The sequence below is a fragment of the Pteropus medius genome, unplaced genomic scaffold (assembly GCF_902729225.1).
Source record: "Pteropus medius unplaced genomic scaffold, Ma_sr-lr_union100, whole genome shotgun sequence".
NCBI lineage: Eukaryota > Metazoa > Chordata > Mammalia > Chiroptera > Pteropodidae > Pteropus > Pteropus medius.
Genome location: NW_024349803.1, coordinates 12,806,835 through 12,831,472, shown reverse-complemented (window position 1 = coordinate 12,831,472; position 24,638 = coordinate 12,806,835). Strand labels below are relative to the sequence as shown.

Genomic DNA, 24,638 nt, shown 5'->3' with positions numbered 1-24,638 from the left:
ATCAAAAGGTAAAGCACTACTGAGAAAAACTACTGATAGCATGCATACACCTGATTAGTACAATATGGACATTTATTTCCTTCCATAAACTAGGCTGGAAGCAAGTTAACGGAGAGGGGCTGGAAAGGGGCAGGCACAACCTTACTGGGATGTGCTCAGCTGCCGCTGAGTCCCAGCTGGAGTGTCAGTGACCTCTACTGGCGAGATTTTCCTCTCTGGTCCACACAAAGGTTGGAATTCCCCTCCAGGTCTGTAGGTGTAGTTCATTGGTCCATCCTTCTTAGAGACTCCCCAGGATTGATGCTCAGCGAGGGGAGGGCAGACTGGGCCTTCATGCTAAAACTTTTACTAGGGGATTGGAGGTTACAGCAGTCAGGAGTTTAAGCATAGATCCTATCCTCATCTCTACCAGCTTTCTCTCAAATGCAGACGACTGTTTACCTTACTCATTTTCCAGACGTAAACATGTTTTCTTTAAAAAAAAAAAAATGCTTTTCTCAAAATAATATATTCAAAACAAATTTCACATATTTAAGTTTATAAAATTTCTTAAGAATAACATGTTTGTAATTTGACAAAGTGAGGTGAAACACTGTCAAAATAAGTTTACTTTTTTATGGGTGTGGGTCAGGGGATGAGGCATCCTTTACACATGCCTACCCAAATCACACACTTCACATTGCCACGTGTCATCTCATGCACAAACATGTGAAACGCTGATGCTGGACAAGGCCTGGGGCCACCGCTCAGCCAGGCAGACCTTTCTATAACTGTCTAGAACATCTGTAAAATGGGAGACTCTGGGCTAGTAAGCTGGACGGCAAAGTGGAAACCCTCATGACAGGTCTCAAGGATCACGCTGATGCAGAGTTACTAAGAAGCTCTTGTCTTAGGGGGACCATGTGGTGGGCACTTGAGGGCCTTTTCCAGCCCACTCCACCTTCTCTGATCGTCTCAGTTTGCCCTCAGGGTCCGGCCTCTGCAGCCATCTTCTAATAGGCTCTGTCACTTTATGTATGTATGTATGTGTGTATGTATGTATGTATGTGGTATGTATGTATGTGTGTGTATGTGTGTATGTATGTGTGTATGTGTGTGTGTATGTATGTGTGTATGTATGTGTGTATGTATGTATGTGTGTATATACTTATTTATTTTTTGTCCAGAAAAACTTAACAAGTTTATTTATAATTGTTATAAAGTTGAACTGCTGAAACTTGTTCACTGAAACATTCTGACTTTCATGAATGCTTTCTGTCTCCTCATTTATATTAAAAATTCACACACAAATGAAAATGGAAAAACTGCCAAGACCTGATTTCTGTCCCCTATTTTTCCACTTGCAATCCTTTACTTAAGTACCTTTTGATCCCATGGGGGGAAAAAATATCTAACATTCAGAACTATCAATTACAGGAAGAAGAGTTTTTTTTTTTTTTTTTAAAGAATGGAATGTTTCCCATCATAGTGGATTCTTAAGCACGTTCTCCACGTATGTGGCATGCTAGCTGGATGCCTTTCGGCATAACTGCTACACGTTTGGCACGGATAGCACACAGGTTGGTGTCTTCAAAAAGGCCATCCAGATAGGCTCCAGTTGCCTCCTGCAAAGCACCAACAGCTGCACTCTGGAAGCGCAGATCTCCTTTGAAGTCCTGCGCAATTTCTCGCACCAGACACTAGAAGGGAAGTTTGCGAATCAGAATTTCAGTGGACTTTTGATAACGTCTAATTTCACGAAGTGCCGCAGTACCAGGCCTGGAACGATGAGGTTTCTTCATCCCTCCAGGAGAGGGCGCACGCTTGCGAGCGGCTTTTGTAGCCCGCTGCTTCCTCGGTGCTCGGTCGATTTGCCGGTTGTCTGCTTTGTACGAGCCACGGTATAGAGACCTCCTTACTTACCTCCATTTCGGGGCCAGAAAATTTGTGAGCCAAGCCGGAGGGGCTGAGGGACCCCTCCCCGCACCGCCGGGGCCCCGCCCGGCCCGGGCTGACAGCAAGCGGGTCTCCGGTCCGGGGAAGCAGGCAGACAGGGAAGCTTCTAGGCTCTGTCACTTTAACCAGAGCTTACTGGATCAGGATTAAACCGACCAAGGGGGACCCAATACACTCATTTAGAATTGGGGGCTGGTGAGAAGCAGATATCCTTTTTCAGAAATTGGCAATTAGGACACAGGGATGACACTCAGTTTCCAATGGACACTTTCTTGTGAGGTCCTGTAGGGCTGGCCAGCATCTTCCACTGCGGAAAAGGCTGGTCAGCACAAAGAGAGCTGAATAAAGGCGACACAAGGGGGACACAGAGATGAGGTGATGTGGAGAGAGAGGTTTCTGCTTCTGGCTTCAAATTTTCATCGATTTGAATTACATTGATCCAAACTACCCGGAACCCTCGAACAGAGTAGGGCTTCCATTCATTGGATTTCCTGGATAAATGAGCGTTAAGCAAAACCTTTTCCTGTTTGTTTCCATCTTTACAAAAATCTGTCTAAAATGCATGAATAAAGAAAAGATTGGAAACAACTTGAAAGTCTATCAGTAGGAAACTGCTTAGAAATTCATATAATGGAGTACTTCGTAGGAATTAAAAAAAAAAAGAAAGAACCATATGACCAACCCTGGAAGGTTCTCCATGATATATTGTTCAATAAACTCAACCAAGTGTTGAATGCTATGTGTAATGTGCTCTCATTTGTGTAAAAAACAGAAAAAGGAAATAAAAATATATGTTCATAGATACACATATACTTGGATATGCATTTAGGATATCTGCAGAACGATACCCAAGATCTGCAAGAGTTCAGGCCTCTAGGGAGAAATCCGTGGACAGAATGAGAGGGAAACTTATTTTTCTGTGTGTATCCTTTTGTACCATTTGAAAAAATAATTAATTTTAACCTGTACATACATGCGTTAGCTCCTTACTACATACATAATACGTTAAGCACATACAAATACATTAGCCTGCTTTCCACTTTTATTAAGTACAGAGCAGTTATTCCCTTAATCATGAGAATTCTTGTAAGTTGGAGTAGAAAGATCTTCATAAATGTGAAGATCACATCACTGGTGTCCCCTGCTTTAATGTGTTTGCTTTCACCTATAAAATGCATTGAATGATCAGCCAAAGGTGGTGAGATGTGAAGGCCCAGTGAAGGGAGAAGTGAAACAGAAAAGGGTGTAGTCCGAACACCAGCAAGTTGATGCCCGACGCTGAACAACTGCCAGTAACTGGGTTCTCATTTCCTACACGAATGCTCATCTCTTGAGTGGGGAAGTCCTTGGACTTAGGCTTTTCTACATCTATTAAATGATGACAATATCTTCTTTCCAGGTTCTTTTGAGGAATAAAGATTAAAGCATCTGGCACAGTGCGTGGCTCAGTTAATTTCAGCTGAATGCAGTGTCTTTTGTGGTCATTTTGATTGATTTTTCTTCAAGGCATCCTAGAAGGAGGTGCACAATCTATATTAATAAAGATTGTGAGTTTCACCGATGATGTTTCATGTCCTGGGTTTAAATCCAGACTCCGAGGTTTAGATGAGGTTATTACTAGAAGTGTTCTTGCTCTCTTTGAAGACTTGTTTTGTGGGGGAGGGCTTTATTCCCTTCAGCATGGACATCTTTGCCATCCATTGGAGAGAACCAGCCTGAGACCGAAGCCAACACAAAGAACAGTAGAAAAGAGAGAAGAGGGAGACTTAGAAAGAGAGCGAGCAAGAGGGAGAGATAGAATATCATTTTGCTTGAGCCCTTGGATCCAAATTTGCTTAAACTCTTCTGTCTATGGTGATTGAGAAGATCCTGACTCAGTTTCCTTGTTCTTGTGTTGAGATAAAGAAATACCGGGTACTAGAAACCAAGTCCCTTATTTCTCATCCACCCAACCATCCCGACCTGATCCATATGGTCTGAGTTAGGGCTGAGAAACACAGGAGCAAGGGGTGGTTTCTAAAGGAAACTTCAGGTACTTTCACCATAAAAATAGAAAAGGGCTCGGCAGGAAAACCCACAGCTATCCGCCACGCTTAGCAGGTTAGACCAGGGCAGGGATGAAGGTGGTGGTGGTGGAGGGGCGGGGGAGATTCAGACAGTCCATCACTTATTCTTAGAGTGGACTTTATAAAGTGCTTTATGTGGGCAGCTGGAAGTTGAATGATGAGCTTGGTTCCCCAGGAGGGTCTTCAGAGAAATGAGAATAGACGGACTCTTTGTGAAATAATTAAAGGGTTTTAGTAAGAGTCTGAAGATTGGGTCCCCTGCTTGTCCCCTCCATTCTCCCAGACCTGACTCGCATGGCCCAGACAGATTTCTGTGTGGCCTAAATGTTTCCTCACCGCTCAGGAGTGGGTAGTAGAAAGTCAGCAGTCCCATTAGTTGTTTCGAACTTATATTGGCTACTTTATTCTTCTTTTGTCCTGGCTGCTGTCCCTTTCTGAAGAGGCTCTTCCCCATTAAGGGGATCGATTACCCCAGTTTTCTCAAGACTGTCTCTGTTTAGCATTGAAAGTCCCACATTTGCCCCCTCTGTCCTAGACTCACTGGTTGGTTGGTCACCCTAGCATGGAGAATCGGTGCTCTTAGTAGATGACTCATGTTTGAGAGCGCAGTGCTGATACTGGAAACAGAGCTAAGCAAGTCGGCCTGGACTTGGCCTGCAGAAGCTGTCTGACAGCCATGGTGGAAGCGAAGTGGATTATCCCGGAGAGCTGTGGTGGGACAAACAGAGGCCAGCGTCTGAGGAGCTATCTCCTACAACACTGCAGGAAAGCAGCTTTCGAAGGGGCTTTTGAACTAGTACTGAGTAGGAGTGGGGTGGGGGTGGGAAGGGACATGTCAACATAGCCAGGAGCTTGTACACAAACATAGTGTGATGAAAAGTTGGGCATTTGGGGGAGTAGTGACAGACCTGCCCCCGCATCCCAAAACATTTGCAGGATCAAAGGCAAGCACATAGATGGAGGCCGATATATCATGTGTCTAAATATATAAAAGTTATAAATAAAGCTAACAAGCCCTTAATTAAATATGCTCTATTCTCTTCTCTTCACAAACACACCTTCATAATCTGGGAGCCAGATTTGAGTTTGAAATACCCAGTCTTCTTTGCTGAGAGAAGACTTATGAGAAGGGCTGGGCCCAGGTCTTGCTCTCATCCCTTCCTATGCCCAATTCTGCCCTTCCTATACTGCTGAGGGTCACCTTCACGCAGTTATAAACCTTGAAACTACATCACAGACTCTGTCCACATCCCTCGCAAACAGCGGCTCCTTGCCTGTCTCTGGGGCCTAGGAGTGACTGGCGGGGAAGAAGCCTGAGCCGGCCCTGGAAGTGGGCAGGGGAATTCTCGGGTTCTGGGTCCTCAGAGTGTGGTCTGGAGGACCTGGGTAAGCACATCCCTGTGGTCCCTGCAGACTTTTTGCCCCGCGAAGTGGGGGACATCTGGATGAGGGCGGGGCCTTCTGGCTTGCGTGTAAGAATGATACTGAGAAGTGAGGGGTTCTCAGTGGCTGCAATGTTGTCATATTCAGCATGAGTAATAGCAGAGGGGGCTGGTTCCCATTATTACGAGAGATGACAAATATAGTGGCCCCGAATTTTTCCCTTTGGTCTTTAGGAAGAGAAACATCAGACATCACTTGGGAAATGCCTGCCCTTCTTCCCCGTCACCACATTTACACCAGAGTTGGACATGTCTAAGTCAATGTGTGGAATCCGGACTTCTGGCCCAGTAAAACTGAGAAGCTAGAAATGAACAGGACCTAAGCCACACACTATCTTGGTTGTCAGAGTTTGAGAGGGAAACTGGCCCCTTGGAAATGAATCAGTTTCTCTCTGGTGATATTTCATGGCTCATATGAAGTGAGTAACCTTGTTGAAATAGAGATGTCATTTCCTTGTCCTCCCATTAGAGGGGCCAGGATGTGTATAAACTAAGCAATGACCCAGACTTTCAGGGCTATGACATTATACAGCAGGGGGCACTAAAGGAGCTTGAATATCCTTTCTGAGGCTGCTCCATGCCTCAGATCCTAACCTTCTGGTCTCGGCCATAAACTCTCCCCATCTCTGACCATTTGAGTAGCTGACTGAAAGGTTCAAGTTTTAATTACTTATAAGGAAAAACCACACACACACACACACACACACACACACACACACACACACACACACAATTTCTGTCCTTTCCTGATTGGATAGATAAGCAAAAGTCTGACATCTTGCTTGCCTTAGGCCAAGCAAGACCATATTTTCACCCCCAACATAAAAAGAGCTTTGTTTAGACAGTCCTTGAACTTTGTCCCAATTTCTACCCTCAACATTTCTTTCTATTCATAGTGTTTTCAGAATTTCTTCCTCTCCCCCAAATCCCTGATAGATAAGCCCAGGAGCTCTCTGGTTCTACTATGAATAACGCTGTGTCCTTAACCACCACAGCTTTGCTATGAGAGGTTGTGCTATGCCACTGGGCTCCAGTCCCTCTTGCCTCTCCTAGCAGGCTCTGGAACTCAGCTGTCTGGGATTAACTGTGTTTCCCCATATAACCAGCTGTATGGCCTTGAGTAAATTATTTAAATTCTCTGTGCCTTAGTTTTTTCATTGGGAATCATCTCTTGCAGCAGCTTGTCTCAAGACACCTCGCATCCATTCCTCCTCCCACTGTATGTGCCTGCCACTCCCCCACTGAGAAGTATAGTCCATTCCTCCGCCCTCTTGAATCTAGACTGGGCTGTGACTGCTTTGATGCCCAGAGTGGTTAATCCTTTAGATGATGCTGGCCCCACCCCCATCTGACGGCAACTGCGTGAGAGGCCTGCTCAGCTCGTGCCAGTCAAATCACAGTACCGTGTGAAATAATAATAAACGGTTGTGTCTAAGCCACGAAGTTTTGTGGGACTGTGCAGTGGAAGATAACCACACTAAACACTTACAGCAATGATAATGTCTACTCCGCAGGGCTAAATGAGTTAATATGCATTAGCTGCTTAGAACAGTGCCTGGCAATTCTAATGCCATGTAAGATACACCCTAAACAGAAATATGAATGACCTAGTACTCTGCAGGTATTAGAGTCTCAAGCTAATAAATATTTTGAGAAAAGTACAGGAGTTGTCCCTGTCCCAAGCCCCTTGTCTTTCAAAAATACCTTAATGTGGAGTCAGTTGTTGGTGGTGAAAACAGTGTCCTGAAAAACAAAAGGTACTGGTCCTGTGTCTGAGCCTGGGGAAGCCCCCTAACTTGCTTAGGTCTCATGTCCACAGTTTTCGAAGGAAGACAATCGTCACTGCTACCACAACAGGACTATTGTGAGGGAGAAATATGAAAACAGTTGTGAAAGAGCTTTCAAGAACATAGGTTCTTTAGCCTTTATCGAGATGAGACACCTCATTCCTGACCCCTCTGTTTATGTCGGTCTACCAGACACTGAGCTCTGTACTTCCGTAAATTACCAGGCTCCAGAGTTCTTAGCTATAACCAATCTCTCATCAATACCCTCGACTCCTTTGCCTCTTCATTCTTTGTCCCTCCCCCACCCACAGTGGAATCCTGGTCTCTAAAACATAGGTTCCACTTAACAGCTACCTTTCTCTGGCTTTCTGCTCCCCTTCGTAACTGAGCTTCTAGCAACAAGAATCCTCACTGTCTCCACCTCCACGGTGTGTGTATCTGCTCCTCAGTTTCCACCTGCACCACCTAGACCGGAAGTACTTTTGCCAAGACCACCGGTTGAGTCACTAGAGCAGGCTCATACCAGCTCCCATGAGCTGATTGGATGCTTCTCTTCCTGGGTCCACATTCAATGACATCATCTTGGTCATTTAAAATTATACATGGCAGAAGTTTTACACCACAGAAGTTGGCAAACAGTATAAATCAGGCTTTCCCCTCTCTCCAAAGAGCTTGTCAACTTTTTTTTTTTTACCAGCACACCACTGCCAGACTTTGTAGTCGTTGAGTGCAAAAGGGCACTTTCCAGACTTTCCTTACTTGGCTTTTTTCACTTGATACAATTTATCATTCTCTCCTTTCCGAGAGGTTCTCCATCTGTGGCTTCCTAGCTGCCACTTCCCGAGTTTTCCTTCTACTTCTCTGGGCCTCTCTGCCTCAGCCTCTTATATGTGTTTAACTCATCTTTCAACTATTGGTGTTTTCCAAGATTCTGTCTTCTTTATATACAAGCTTCAATGGGGACATCTTACTTTCTCAGTTTCAATACTTCTGAAACCCTGCCCTAGCCATCCCTTCCCATATCAATCCAACATCAAGTCCTTTTGACTTCATCTCCTAAATAGCTCTCAGATCTCCCCCCGCCCCTACACACCTCTCCATCTTCACTGCCAATATATAATCCAAGCCACTATTGTCTCCAGCCTGTACCACTGCAATCGCTTCCTAACTGCTCTACCTCTGCCTGCCACCATCCTCCAAGTCATTCTCTACATTTCAGCCAGTGACTTTTTCACAATACGAGACTGATTAAAATACCTCTCCATGTCCCGGTCTGCTTTAAACAATTAACTGGCTTTCTATCGCTCTTAGTATAAAGTTCAAATCCTTAGCATGACCTGGTAGGCCCTGCAAAGTATGGTTCCTGTCTTTCAGTCTCATCTCAGATCCATCTCTCTTGCACTCTGGCCACCATTGGCTTTCCAAAGCACTGTGTTCCTTCTAGAAGCACTTTTGTACATGCTATTGTCTCTAACCTGGAAACTCTCTCCCCTTTCAAAGTTATTCATCTTTCGGAAATCAATTCAAAAGTTATTTTCTTGAGATAACTTTCCTTGAACTTCCAGACTAGGTCTCATTAGATGTCCTCATAGCACCAGATTGTTCTTCACCTCACTAATTGCAGATGTAATTATTTAGTTTTTGCGATCCTCACAAGAAGCTCCAGGGACTCTTTGTCTTGCCTACCCCTGTATTTCCAGTACCCAGCTTAAATGTTTTCAATAAATGAAATGCGACATTCTTCTGAGCTTCGGATCCACATACCCAGCTGTCTGCTGGCGACTCCATCCTTCCAATTGCTCAGGCCCAAACCTTGGAGTCATCCTTGACTTCTCTGTTTTCCTCACTACCTGGGACCTAAAGGGGATATCTTCAAAGTGCATCCAATATCTCAGCCAGGCAGTATGTGCCGCCTCCTAATGGAAGAACGCAACCCAACCTAGGAAGCTATCTTGCTTCTTCCCTGTGAGAAACAATTCAGAACCACCAATTTTTTCAAAAATAAATTGCAATAGGGGAAAAAAATAATGGGGGTCTATAGATAAAAGACACATAGCTATCTATATCAAGTTTGTGTGGGACCTTATTTGGATTGACTCAAATTGTAAAACAAATATGACAATTGTAAGGCAATCAGAACTTTTAACTGATGGATTTTATAATATTAAAAAACTATTACTTTTTGAGGTGTGATAATAGTATGGTTATATTAAAAATGCTTATTTTTTTATTAGTGCATATGTAAATATTTAGATGGGATTGGCTTCGAAATAATAGAGAGGGGAAGTAGGTGAGGGTATAGAGAAAACAAAATTGGCTATGAATTATTGTTGAAATTGGATGATGGGTACACTGGGGTTTATCGTACTATTCTACTTTGGCATATGTTTGAAAATTTTCCTATTAAAAGATTATATAGAATTACATAGAAGTCATAATTTTTAAAATTACTGACAAAAGGTGCTCTTGAGTTCACAGCTAAACATTCTAGAAAAACAGATTTGATGTCTTAGATGTCAAAAATGAAAAAATAAAAATGTAGCCACATTTCTGTTATAACTAGTTCTTCCATTACTTGTCCGAAGTTGGAGTGTTCTGTTTCAAAAATTGCACACCAAGCCAAGTCGCCCGCTCACTGACCATCTTGCTTGAAAAATCAGGATCCAGGGGTGAGAACTGGGGAGGGCTAAAGGAGGCTGCTCTCTCCAGAAGGGATATTACTAGATGGTCAGAATTTGGGGAGGGAAATGTGAAGAGTTCTCAGATATGGAGGAAACTGAGGTGAAAGAATCATTGCCTTTGCAAAGAGGAATTGACAGAGACAGAGGATATGGAACTAAATCAATCAATAGGTGAAAACAGGAAGAGGAGCAATAGGAATGAAAAGACTCAAAGTAATTAAAAGAATATGTATAGACAGGATTGCTTTGTGTGATCTGTTTTTATCCGTTTAATACATAGTGACTTTTTAAACTGTTATAAATTCTTTCAATAATAAATCTATTGTTTTGCTAGAAATGAAGTTAGTTGTAGCAGCAGCAGTTATCATATTTTGGGAGAATTAGTTTTAGATTGCCCTTCAAATACAGCATTGATGCTACTGGCCAGCCATCAGTAGGACTGGAAATTTATTTTCCAAAATCTGTTTGGTAAATGGATTGTGCTTCTAGAGCCACTGGCACTCACTTTCACCTCACCAACTGTGACTAACTGCATTTGAAGATAATTAGCTAAGGTTAGGAGTAGAGTCTGTGATGATGGAACAGATTTTTTATGTGAAAAATTACTAGTTCATAAAAAATTACTAGCTCATAATAGCATTAAATTATAATTTCCCTTCACATTCTTTAAAAAAGTATACAGACTCCTAAAAGCTGACTTTACAGGGCAATGTCCCAAGATATAAAAAAAGCCGAACGTCCAAAGTATTGAGGCCTCAGAAAGTAAATCAGCGCTCAGTTTGGGGAGGCAGAGTCTAACACGGCCTCCTTGACACTGTCATTATAACAGCCACCGTCCTAACATAACACTTTGTCATGTGTCTTTTGCTCTATTCAGTTTACATTAAGCATTTTTCTGTAAGGTATTGAGTCAGGCAGCCCTGGACTGGAATCCTGGCTCTAGGATCTTCTCAGAGTCACTATAAAGTGTGGGTAATGATATTCACTTTCTGGTGTCGTTGGGGAAGCTGAAACAATCCATGTTATGACTTGTCAAACACCCAGTACTCCACACTGTAATTTGTTTCCTGTGGTTGAGTACAGCAGAACACGTCCAATACTCTGATTTATCAAGATAAATGAAGTTAAGCCTGTCCAAAGCACTAAATTACCAGATGACTTTAATCTCTCCTGTTCTTCATTCATTTTTTTTTTAAATGTCATATTCCTTTTGAGTACTAAGCATGTAAGCAGGTACCATGGAATGTAAATAAATAAGGAAAGAGAAATGTGTTGAACAGTAAGTGAAACAATGCTGTGACTCACGCAGATGAAAGAGCTGTCTGGCTGCACAAAAGAATTAACATTAAAACATTTAAAAAGAGACTTAACATAGGAACAAGCTATTTTAATCAAGCAAAACCAAATTTATATTCATTATTTTTAAAAATAAAATTAGACTTTTCCAACCCTTAACATCTGCATTTAATAATATCATCTAACCAAAATACAGATGCTAAAACAGCAAATTACAATATATCTTGTACAGCATTCAGTATGTTCACTGTTTACACTTACTTTAATTCTAGTTGGTCGTTATGTACTCAATGCATACTTAAACATCACTCATAATAAAGTTTCCACAATTAACAAAAAGTGTGACAAGGCTGTCTTAAAACGGCTCTGCTATAAATTGTATAGAATATACAGAATTACAAAGTCAAGTATTTTTTATCAAAATATACACCCCTCCCTGAAACTAACACAAGCTGTCAACATTTTAAACGAATAATACAATTATAGAAAATATCTGCAAAATTATTTTTTCATGTATAAATATTCTGCCATATTTACTTTGGTCTAGAATTATCAGCATACAAGTCCACTTAAAAAATATCCACATGTAAGGGCTGGGAAACATCACTACATGTAATAATCTTATATTTGGAGTTATTTCAAATCAAAATGACTAAAATACACAGTAATTCTCCTTGATTCATAATCTTAATTGAGATAAAACAAATTAGTAGATCACAGGTTTGCTTATTCGATATCCTAATTACCAATTCAAAAAATGATTTTCATAAGCCCTTTGTGACTATCTCTTTAACAAAACCCAAATGAAGAGTGCAGGTATACATATATATACAATGTATAAAATAAAGTTGAATTCGCTTGCATTTTCCCATTTTCCTCTATTACATAATACTGTATGTAAGTGAAAGTAGATGAACAAAAGATAAATGCAGATACAATATTGGGGTTACTTAACAGTAAAGTACTACGGTATAAAAAGGTCAGCTTTGATCGTGTCCTTTTCGGGGTGTTTAAATTCCTTCTTGCTCACCCAAATCCATATTGTCTTCTTCATGGAGACATGACAACACTTGGAGAGAGAAGCTGGAGTCCTCTGACTAATTCTTCGTAATGGTAACCTTGCACCCTTGGACAGCCTTGGCTTTTCATCTATCCAATCCCATGAACGTGCACGGCCGCGGGTCACCCATATACCGGTTTCCAGATTCTGCTCAGACCGGTGATCAAAGGGTAGGAATGTTTTCTCTCTGCCTCCTATTCTGGCATTTTTAAAAAGTTAAGAATCATGAGTTCCAGCTTCCCAGGAACCTAGTCCAGATGACGGAATATCCTAAAGGGCAATTAGGCTTTGTGGGCAATATTGATGGTATGGGTCAGCATAAAAAACATTAAAACACCGAAGTGGGTTTTTAGCAAGGGGGCCCGATGTCTGCAAACATGCAGACAAGGTATCAGGCCTTGGGGATATATTTCTGAGTCACATAAGTGAGTGATGGAACCTTATCATTCCATATTCTCTCTCTCCCTACCCCCAAACAAAGCTACTGTTTGAGGCAAGGAAAGTCAGCATTTCCTTTTGTCCACTCGGGTCCTTAATGGGTGGAGCATGTGTGTGTGTTTCTGTTGTCCTTTTGTTTTATACTAGTACATACTTGGGGCTGCATAATCTCTAAGAAGTCTAATCATTGTAGAGATTAGGCTGTCACTTTCAAGTACCTAGAAAGTCATTACTGCATGTGTGCCTTGCACTAAATTTCCTAGATACTCCTTCAGTGGAATGGGAGGTGTCAATTTTAACTTGAACCCTTGAGATTGGTTAAGTCTGTCTGGAACAGACCTCCATATTTATGGCCTTGTGATGGATGGAAGACTGCAGGGAGTTTCAGAAGATTTTGACCCTTCTTCGTTTTCTGAGGTGAGGACATTACGAAGTAATACATAGCACAAGTAATCACAGGTAAATTCTGGGAAGGCTTTCCCCCATAGATAAGGCTATGACCTATGTTTTCTGTGACTTGAATAAGACCAGTTCTAGTAACAGTTCAGCCATAACTTTAAGAGAACAGCATTCCATCTAAAAGTATATACATGCTCTTGAGTCATATTCAAAATGCTCTCTACTGATTTTTATATCAGTCCTCATTATTTGCAGATCTATTGCTCATTATTATAATTCTCTACAGGGGACATGGACAGTTAGACGTTATAGTGATTTATATATGTATTTTACAAGATTTGTGTTGCAGAATAGTTCTAATGTATGAATGTCCTACTTAGGTTACTCATATCACACATATTTTTAGCTATATTATTAAGTATTTCATATATATCCGTTAAATTTAAACACTTTTTAATAGTGCCGTCATAGCTCGTTTACCTTTTAACTTACTTATGAAGGTGACATTTTCATGATGTCTGACCCTTATTTTCTCCAGTGACTAAAGACAGTTCAGCAGCCAGTTCCTATTAGCACTTATCACAAAGTTTTGAATTAGCCTAAAATTAAAATTTTTTTTTCCACTGGCAGAAATACCACAGCTAAGAACTTCATAAACTTTCACAAGATACTTGGGAAATTGGCGGAGTCAGCTATTTTGTTTTTTGTGCACTTTGCAATAAGGTAATGCTAAAACCCAAAGTAGACATTAGGATCCTTTTTCTGGAATTTTCACAAATGAGATTTTCTTTTTTACATTTCACTCCTTCATGACTGTTACATGAACAAAACACGACTAAACTTAAAAAAACAAAAACAAAAACAAAAACAAAATGGCTAACTAAAAAAAAAAATTAAAAAAAAAACAAACCCATCAACTTATCTTTTTGAAGATTTTTTTCTAAGTATCGCCACTCAAAGGACATTTTCAACAATGGTTTGTACATTATCCTTTTGGTCGTTGTTTTCTGAATCCAGGAAATGTGGATTCTCCAGCAGATGTGAGTTTTCGTGGCACATATCACCTTCTATTTTCTCCTGCTGACTTGGGCTTTTGAATAAGTGTTTCTTCTGGTGCATTCCAAGGGCGGCAGCTGTTTTGCAAATTTTGGGGCACTGGAAACAGGCGTAGCCCTTCCCGTTATGCTCTCGAATATGCCTCTGCTCATGATTCCTTTTTGTGGAAAGATACAAAAAACTCTGAAAGCAGAACTGACAGTGGTAACGCTTTTCACCAGTGTGGATTCTTTCGTGGATTTTGAGGGTCTCATTCAGAGTGAATGCCTTGTTGCAATACTGACAGATGAACTCTTTCACGCCCAGGTGGATGCGTTCGTGTTTCTGTAAGTTCCCCTGCACCGAAAAGCACCGTCCACAGGTCTTGCACTGATACGGCTTCTCTCCAGTATGACACCTCATGTGCATCTTGAGTGTGGAAGGGCTCTGGAACTGCTTGGCGCAGAGCTCACAGGCATAAGGCCTGGCAGTGAGATGCCGGTGGGGCCTTCCTTGGTTTCCAGCCCCCGAGGCCTTGTCTCCGTCGCAGAGTTCACACTGCAACTTGGGCATCTCTTTATTTTCTTCTTCTTCAAAGGCCTTCTCCTGAGGAGCCTTCCCCACAGCACAGTCCAGTTCTGCTGGGTATTTATACTTATTGCTGGGGCTCCTGTTTTCATGCTCTTTCCTCCAGTTGACTTTCCTCATTTTTCTCAACTGTCTGGATTTCTTTTTGGGTTTGTAGTTGTAGTAAGGGCGCCATGGTTTGTCGGTGGAATCCTGGTCACTCGCATCATCAAACATTTCGCTCATCTCCACACACTCGGACTGGCAAAGCCCGAGTGGGCTGTCTCTGTTGGTTTCCGGGTCACTCTCTTGTGGCAAAGGCTCCTCCTGCATTTGATACTTGGGTCTTCTCCCTCTTTTATAGAACAATTTAGATCCTAGGATATGCCTTTTCACAATGGCTTCGTTCCCAATTTTGACTGTTATTTGGCAAAGGGGCGCGACGCTGCTATTTGTGGAAGTTCCAGGGAGAGCAGGCTTTGCAATGTAGGTTTCGATTTTACTGGTTTCTTTAATGACATTTGTGGTTTTGCTCAACGACCCTCCAGGATCAGCAACGTATTTCGACTCCTCTGGTATTTCTCCCCTGTTACATGAGATGGTTTTCTTTTTCTCCTTAATGCTTTTGGGTCTGCTGACAATTCTTCCAACTTTGTCTGGTTCGGGTTTGCTGTCATCTTTCATGGATGGACTGACAGTCAGGTCTGAAGGGGCCTTGTGGTTGTTGTTGGCCATGGCAGCAACAGTGTTGCTGTGCATAATCACCGATGAAAACTGGCTACTGTGCACAATGACCGAGGGAGCTGAGCCACTGTAGCTTATGACAGAAGCTGAGTTCTCACTGCCATTACTCATAGACAAAGCAGGAACGTCCCCGGCTGGGAGGTCAGAACTGACAGCGTTTTCAGTGGAAGAAACTGACACCTCAGTTGAATAAAAGTTATTGTCAAGATCAACTTTTAGTGTCTCCTCCCCCCATCTGGCCCCTTCTGCATTTTGAATATTGGCAGAAATGGGTCCATCCTGACATGTGGATGTTCCCAACGGGATGGCCGGACTGTTGGTCAAGGTGTTCACACTGTCTTGGAAATTTAGCGTAGGTAACTCAGAGCTGTGTGGATTCTGAATAACATAGGGACCGGGCACAGATTCATTCATCTGACTGCTTTCTCGAGCATTTTCATAGGAAGTATTTCGGTAGCTCTTATAAGGAGCCCTCTTGCATTTCATCGGCAGTAGCCTATAAAGTTTATATGGATAGACACTAGGCTTTAAGCCTCCATTTGCTGTTTTTTTACTGATGGAAAGTCTATGATCTATGGCATGGAAAGACTTCTGATGGTTTTTGAGTATATAGTAGGTCATAAAAGTTTCAAGGCAGAAAATGCACTGATATCGCCTTTCTCCCGTATGCCAAACTTCATGCCTTGTCCTGTACTCAGCCAACGCAAATACTTTGTTGCAGTAATGGCAAGGATATGTTCTTCTCCACGAATGAACATTTGCATGTCTTCGGAGACTGGATAAAGTCACATAACTACGTTTGCAGACAGCGCAGCTGTAGAGCATCTGCCCATTGACAAATTTAACCATGTGGTCCATTTCGGGCAAGGTATTTCCGGCACTGGAAAACTCACCAATCCTGTTCTCAGATAATAAAGATTCTGGACCTGCGAAGGAACCTCCGTTTTGTCCAATGGTAGGATAGTTTTCTAAAAAGCGTTGATTTCCTCCCGGAATGGGCACGTGGCTTGACCTCATGCAGATCTGTTCGTGCCGATCCAACCTGTTCAGGGTGCTGAACTGTTTGTTGCAGTACTTGCACACCAAAGGCTCCTGGGTCGGCTTGTGAAGCTGCATGTGGGCACTCAGCAAAGTGCTACTGTCGAAGGATTTGGAGCAAGAGCTACAATTGTAAACGAGAGGGGGAACCTCCGCTTCTGGCGGCCCAGGAACATCAGAGGATTTATTTTCATCTTCCCTGGAAAGAGCGACATCTCTTTCATTGTTGGGAGATTTTGAACCGGAAAGAACTGCAGCTGGCTGTGGACTTCTTTCTTGATTAACCTCTATGTTGGTTACAGAAGGGGGTGGTATCTTTTCAGCGGCTGAATCAGAATCCTGGGGTATGGATAGTGTCTTTGGCTTTCGACATGTTTTCGGTTTTCCTGCAAGAGCTTCACCATTTTCTTTACCTGTTTTACCAGGTGAACTGCTAGCACGTTCACACACAGGCTGACTTCGGTAAGCCTCGGTCACGGAAGAAACGGCATAAGAGTGCTCCGCCAGGGTACGGACAGGCTCTGCCTCGTGACAGACATCAGTCCTCTCTAGGCAAAGGCTAGCGGTTCTCATGGAGTCAGAGACCTTTTTGAAACTTGCCCTCAAGTCCAGTGGAGAAAACATGTTATTACTATTTTCTGTTTCAATGATAGAAAATGCATTTGTGATCCTTGGCCCATTAGTGATGGCTGGTTCTTCATGCCTTTTTTCATTTTTTTCTTCTTTAACTACTCCCTTTTCGGTAATGCAGAATACATAGGGGCCTGGAGAATTTGAGAAGTTGCGATCGGTAAGATCTTCCAAGAAAGATATTCCCAGCTTTTTTCCTGCAGCTGCAAGATCAGTGACTGTTTCCTGTCTCTTGACGACGACTGTGGAGCTGTAGATATAATTAAGGATTTCTGTAAACACTTCGGCTTTGAGATCATCCAGCTCCAGGACATGGCTGGAAATGCAGATCGTATGGCTCCAAAAGATATTTTTGAAATAAAGGCTTGAAGCAGCCAGGACATTGCTGTGGGCTTTAAATTTGGTGTCTTCCACAATGATAGTGACATCACATAAGATGCCGCGAATGCGCTGCTCATTTAAGATGGAGAGCACTGTGTCACTGTGAAAGTCGTCCTTGAGGTCCCTGGAAAGGGACATGACTGTCATCTGAAACAAGAGGAAAGAAATGGTCAGAGACCATTCCACGAGTAGCTTCTCTATTTCTACATTATTTTCAATCCCTTTGGAAAAAAATTTTTTTGTATGAAAATACAGGTTTTTATCTCATTCTCTTGTTTCCAAGACTTGGAGTCGACAAGAGAAGCTAAATCTTTATCTTGCCTCGGCCTGTTTCTCATACCACTGCTAAGAATTGTTATAGTTGGAAATCCTCCCAGAACTCTTTCTCCAAAGTTGTAGCTATATATACATGTCCAAATTTGGGGGGAGGAGGGTTTTTCTTTTCACAAGTGTTAAGGGTCTCATCGTCACTTAAAGCTGTTGCATTCAACTCCCAGAGTTGGGCAATGCCATAGTCCTGCCACAAGCTTCCTATCTATTTTCAAAGATAGCCCTGGTGAGCTGATCCACACATAATTCATGAATCAGGAAAATGATTTTATTTTTAAGTTTTCCCTAATGAGCAGTACCTATGTATATAAAGGTACTGCCTGCTCGGGGAAGAAGCAAGATCTAGAGGAGCCATTCCAAATTCGTGGCTCTGAAGGGTCTCTCAATGGAAAGTCTCAGTCTGTATGAGTGAGTCTGACCACCAGGGCCACCCTGCCCTCTGTGCCACTGGCCCTTGCGGGGATCCATCCCATCCTTTCTCTGATTTCCCTTTCATTGCAGCCAAAGCAGACGAGAGTTTTCAAAAAGAACTCTGTGAGGTACTGAAGGCAAACCAAAAAAGAAATTAGGAAAGTATGTTTCTGAGTCTATAATACTGAGTTTAGTCACAGGTTCCTAAATCAGCACTATTGAAAGGCACAGTTGCTCTTGTTCTGGTCTGAGGATCCTATCTCTGTTTCTCCCAAAACTGGTTCTTGGTATTCTCTATATATGTTCTATAATGAGTCTGGAATGACCAGAGCCTACCAACATATAGTCTCATGAGGGATAGTCAAAAGCAGTGCCTTTTGTACTTACCTACAATAGATACATGGTACATTAGTGACTTAAGACACAAATGAAATTAAAACTTAACCCTTATTGCATATGATGTATTCTGTTCTGTTCTATTATCTTTCATATTAAAAAAAGGGTAAAAGTAACTCACTAAACTAATTTCCACTATATAGTAATGTGGGGAGCCGCGGGTCTTCGGGCCGCGGAGGCTTGGTTGCAGGACTGGGTGTTTTGCCTGCCTCAGACATTGCGGAGCCCTACTTCCTACTTCCTACTTCCTACTTCCTTTAATTTTCATCACTTCCTCCCCCTAAGCACACACCCCTTAGGCTGTCAATAACCCTCACCCCATCCCCTTAGACCCAATGGGCGTGTGGCACCGCCTACTCGGACCATCCAAGAGCCAATGCGCTTGTCTTCCGCCAGCTAGCCCCGCCTCCCTTTGTTTGTCCTGTATAAATATCCCCGCTGAAAAATAAAGTTTGAGGCTTGATCAGAATACTGTCTTGCCTCCGTCTCTTTGTGTCTCCTGTCTCGCCTTCATCCTCCATAGGTTCCTCCTCCTCCCGCGTTGTTTTGTCCCGCCGGCCGGGGCATAGTAATACATCACGGTGGCAGTTAAAACCAAAACAAACAAACGAACCCCCTCTGATCTATAGGACATACTAACCAGCTATTCATCCAGTCCCTTCATCTCTCATGAATTGACATCCAGAAAGCCGTGTAGCTTGATGATATTTCTTTAACTCGCAGTGGCAATGTCTTCATAGCGTTGGAATATAATATTTAGCTCACAGCATTTATTTAGTTGGAAAGACCAGATGGCCACATAAAGAATCTCTTTTTACCTTTTTGTAAAGCTATTATCAACTGTGCCCATTCAGTGTCCTTTATACAAGGGTCCCTTTCTTTTATCTCATTTAGCCATAGGAAAGAGTACATTTCTATTAACAAATTCTTCAATTCAGATAATGAGAACAATGTACTTACCATGTTTCTCTTTTAATTCTCGAGACAAGGAAGCTTCGAACTAACTTTTACCATCGATCGTTGTAGATATTCTAAGCCTGAGTTTCCGATGCGACTGTCGTCTCACTGCCTTTAATGCTAGTTTTTCTATTCTTGTTTACCCTGCCTCTAATTATGATCTTCCGTGAATCTTTTCTAGAAGTCTTGGGATCGAATCTCTAAGTAAAAATGAAAAGAAATAAAATGGAATTTTTATGGCTTCCTCTGTGACCTTGAAGGGAAAGAGGGTCACCCCTGAATAGATCACAGGAGTCTGTCCTTCACTGGGTTATAGGTGACAAAATATAATGACATACATACTTTGCTGATGTTTCTTTTGCCTTCCTTGTGGTCTCTCTGTTCTGGACCCCTACAGGATTCACTTTCTCTCCTGACTCATATATTCTTATTCTGTTTGTTCTCTCTAAAGGCCACACATTATTTCAATTCCTTATCCAGCCTGAATAGATAGTCTCAGATCTGACAAAACACATGCTATGTGATTCAATTTGGTGGCTTCCAACTTGGCTTAGTGATATGCTGACGTCATTGATTTTGTCCTTCCACCTCAAAATTACTGCTTCTTGCAAAACACCCCACAGTACTCTGAACCTCCCACTAGGCTCCATTTCATAGCACTTTGAATCTCCTACTAGGCTCCATTTGGGGAATACAGTATTTCACATCGAGCTAATATAAATACGCTACAGGGTGTCAAATTATAAGCCCCACTCACTTCTGTGGGATTTTCTGATTCCTTTCTTAGACTGTTTAGTTAGAATGGTTAGCTGAAGGCCAACTGTTAACACCGAATAGCTTAGTCTCATTTACAGTTAGAATAAGATATATAACAAAAAGTACCATTATATATATGTCATTAAAACATCCTCACAACTGTGGAAAATCCAAGTAAGACATCTTTCAATGGACCATCTACCATTGTGTGGCAGAAAGCCTTAGTAACAACAAATCATAGTTACTAAGTAGCACCCTGATTTGCCTTCTTGGCACACACAAAAAAACCCTTCATTCTGGTATCAATTTTATCCAGCAAATATTTTAATGCCTAACACGGTCAGACACAGTGCTCACAGCTGGAGGTACTGGGGAGAATAAGGCAAGTCTCTGCCCTCAAGGAGCTGAGTCTAGGGAGAGAAAGAACTGTCAACTAATAATTGGAATCCATGATAGTAGACCTTATACTAAAGGTATGTACAAAGTGTCAGAAGATGAGGTCATAATTTATTATTTATAGGGGCCCTGGAAGGCTTGGCCTCAATGAATAAATAAAAGAGGGGTGTGGCAGAAGGGCAAAAGAAACAAAAAATGATAAAAGAGTACACTGTACTCAGGAACTGACGAGAGGGTCTACGTGAGGTCAGGAGAGGATGTGGGCACTGCTGTCCTCAGTGTCCTCAGCAGTGTAGGCACACGGCAGGCCTCAGCACCTATCTGTTGAATGAGATGGGCTAGGAAAGGAAGGGTCAATCATAAAGGTCTCTAAAGCAGCGGTCCCCCACCTTTTTGGCACCAGGGACCGGTGCTCCTATGAGAATCTAATACCTAATGATCTGAAGTGGAGCTGAGGTGGTGATGCTAGTGCTGGGGAGCGGCTGCAAATACAGATAAAGCTTCACTCACTAGCTGCTCACTTCCTGCTGTGCAGCCTGGCTCCTAACAGGCCACAGACCAACATCGGTCCATGGCTGCTGCTGCTAAAGAACTTGCCACAGTAAATTTTATACTGCAGGTAATAGGCAACATTGAAAGGGATTTGAATTAAGAAAAAAAAATAGATTTGAATTAAGAAAAAAAAAAATCACTCAGGCTGCAGCATGCTCAAAGGATCAGAGGGAGGCAAGCTGGCTGCAGGAGACCAGCTAGTTAGGCCATCCTGGTGGTCCAGGTGAGAAGTTGCCCATCTACCCCCGAGTGAAAGCTCAGGGAGGAAGAGACTGGTTACCAAGAAAGTGGGATGGTGGGGTTGTATTTGAACTCAAAATTTATTTTAATTCTCTCCGCTAATATTTACTAATCAACTGTTAAGTACAAGGCATCAGGTTAAATGCCACAGGAAGACAAGAGTTCATTCCTCTTTTGAACAGATGTTTACTAAATACCTACTATATGCTTTGGGACAGTAGTTCCCAAACCTAGCTATGTATTAAAATCACCTAGGAAGCTTTTAAATAGTATAGATTTATAAATTCCTCCTTTCCTGTTCCCATAGAGATTCTGATTTAGAATGGTTGGGGTGAGATCTTGGAATCCATATGTATTTCTATACTTCAACTTATTTAGTGAATAAGTAATACATTTGTATGATACAAAATTCAAAAGGCACAGTGAGTACACAGTGAAAAGTCATCTTCGCATCTTTTCTCAGGGGCTCTTCAGGTAGTTTTTATTAACTAGCCAGAATCAAGCCTGGGGGCTGATACTAAAACCAGGGGCCTTAAGAGAAATGAAAATTCTGCTCCTCAAGGCCTGTTGTGTAGCTGGGGGAATAAGATTTAAAAGAATTTAAAATCTTTCAGACTCTAGCACCCAACTTTCCAATTTTAACAATGCCCTTTACCTAAACTACCTAGTTTTGTCGTAGAGTCTCCACCATAGTTATCTGATGATTTCAAAAGGTGCTCCAGGTAAAAGTCATATTCTCCTTGTCCAAAGTGCAAAAAAGAAATCAGTCTGAAGGCCAGAGGGGACCAACTGTAGGTCACGGGCAGATGTAGTACCCATTCATTTTGTTTGACCTACATAGTTTCTGGAACCATGTTTTTAAAAAAACCGAGTTGATATTGAAAAATTTTTAAATTTAACACCAAAATCAATACACCTTTTCTTGAAAGATAGGAAAACTGGACAACACTGGGGTTGTCACCTGCCTGGCAAGAAGAACTGGGGCCTAGGAGCTGTGTGCCCTCATTACAGTCACCTTCACATACACACTGTCTACCCAAGCACGTAACGCCAAGTGGCTTCTCTTAGTAACGTGACCAGCCTGGCCCCGATAGCCAGTTTGGTTTGTGTAACTGATAAGAACATTAAGTAAAAAAATAACCCACAGATCTTATCAGACATACTTTAAGGATATTCCCAAAATTAAAATTAAGTTACAAAAGAACTCGTGGTGGGGGAGGCAGTCATTCTCACCAAAAAGAGCATTCTTTGACTTAAAAATGTTAGAGTGACCTCCTCCGCTACATTTTTTCAGAGAGAATAACTTAAAACAGAAGTCGTAGGAGTTCCTGCCAATGGAAAGCTCACAACAGACTTCAGAAAAGGAAATATAACTTGGAAAGAAGATGAGATTTAATTTATATATAACTTCTACAATGTTTTTTAAAAGGCAAGTTTCATGCAATAAATTCACTATTGTCCGTAGTACTACTGTGATGGAATAAATAAGCATGAAAAAGGCTAACCAAAAATTGTTATAAACGCAAAAACTGGGGGCAGGGGGAAAAAAGGCATAGATGATAGAGGCTCTCTGTTCATCCCTCTGGCGACCAAATCAAAGTTGTGATGGAAACAAGGAGTAAACAGCAAGGAAAGTCACCCGGGATCTAGATGAACAAGCCCTACAACTAGGGAGAGAAATAAGAAACCACCCTGCACCGGCAGAAGGTAGGACGGGGAGAGGATGTGGGGCTGCCTGGTCCTGAGAGGCTGAGTGGGATGGAGGCAGCGGCAGCTGCAGATGCCTCTTAAAGGAACCCTGTCTGCAAGCAGACTTTCATGGGTGACGGACCTGCTCGCTCTGAGCAACAGTGCCAGTTCGGCTGTGCAGGGACTTATAAAGGGACACTGAGTTGTCGGAGTGAGGGTGGTGGTGAGGCACCCCCCTCCTCCACCTGCGTGCAGAAGTGCTGGTGGTATCTATTGTTCCTCTGTTGAGCCCTCCCCCTTCCCAGTGCATGGACTCGGCGCCTCCACAGCGGAGACGTCATCAAATTGGATAGCAGAGGTCGCTCAGCCCAGAAGATTCCCTGAAACCCCACCTCTCCCAACTCGTAGCCCCACCCAAGCCATATACACATCCTTGGCGAGTCAGGTGCTCCTTGCTGAGCAGCACCTAGACTCACACTGGAGGCAGCTGGCCTCGGTTTCTGGTGTGGCCTTTTGAGGCAACTGTAAGCACAGCATTTGTGGATTGCTTGCTGAATCTTAACAGGTGGACCGGGAGGGGTACAGGCTGGGGCTAAATTTGGCCTGCAGCTGAACCCCTCTCAGAACTGTGCCACTGGACACCTACTACACAAAGCTACACTAATAAGACTTAGGAGCTTTGCTTAGTTCATAGAAACAGACACAGAAAAGCAGCCAAAATGGGAAGACAAAGAAGCAAAACTATAAGAGAGAACAGAGATCCAGAAACAATGGAGTCAAGCAATCTAACAGATGCAGAGTTCAAAACACTGGTTATAAAGATGCTGAATGAACTTATGGAAAATGAAGATAAATTCAGTGAGAACTTCAACACAGAGCTAAAAAAACATAAAAATGGAAATTATAAAAGGGAACCAGTCTGAAATGAAGAACACATTATCCGAAATGAGAAGTATATTAAATGGAAAAAACAAAGTGAATAAAGAAGAGGATCAAATGACCTGTATAGAGGATGGGAAAGCCAAGGACACTCAATGAGAACAGCAAGAAAAAAGAAGCCAAGACTATAATAATAATTTAAGGAGCCTATGGGACACTATTAAAGGTTAAAATACCCAGGTCATTGGGGTACCAGAAAGAAAACAAGATGTTGAACAGCTATTTGAAGAAATAATGATGGAAAACTTCCGTAACCTGGTGAAGGAAATAAACATAAAACCCCAAGGTGCTTAGAGGGTCCCCAAATCCAGGAACCCAAAGAGGCCCACACCAAGACACGTCATAATTAAAATGCCAAAGGTTAAATACAAAGAGAGAATCTTAAAAGCAGCACGAGAAAAGCAGATAGTTACCTACAAGGGAGCACCCATAAGACTGGCAACTGATTTCTCAAAAGAAACTATGCGGGACAG

General features: G+C 42.3%; 1 protein-coding gene and 1 pseudogene across 16 annotated transcripts in view; both read right to left on the bottom strand.

The window, feature by feature from the left end:
- Positions 1-1,407: 1,407 nt before the first annotated feature.
- Positions 1,408-7,811, bottom strand: LOC120581922 (histone H3.3A-like; annotated as a pseudogene).
- Positions 7,812-11,277: 3,466 nt separating this feature from the next.
- The window catches only part of ZBTB38 (zinc finger and BTB domain containing 38), a 134,740-nt gene continuing 121,379 nt past the window's right edge, over positions 11,278-24,638 (bottom strand). For all 16 annotated transcript variants that reach the window (XM_039837310.1, XM_039837320.1, XM_039837315.1 and 13 more), the window contains one exon: positions 11,278-17,646. In XM_039837310.1, coding sequence (XP_039693244.1) covers positions 14,059-17,646 — 3,588 coding nt within the window. In that variant the 3' untranslated portion in view covers positions 11,278-14,058. The remainder of the gene's footprint in view (positions 17,647-24,638) is intronic.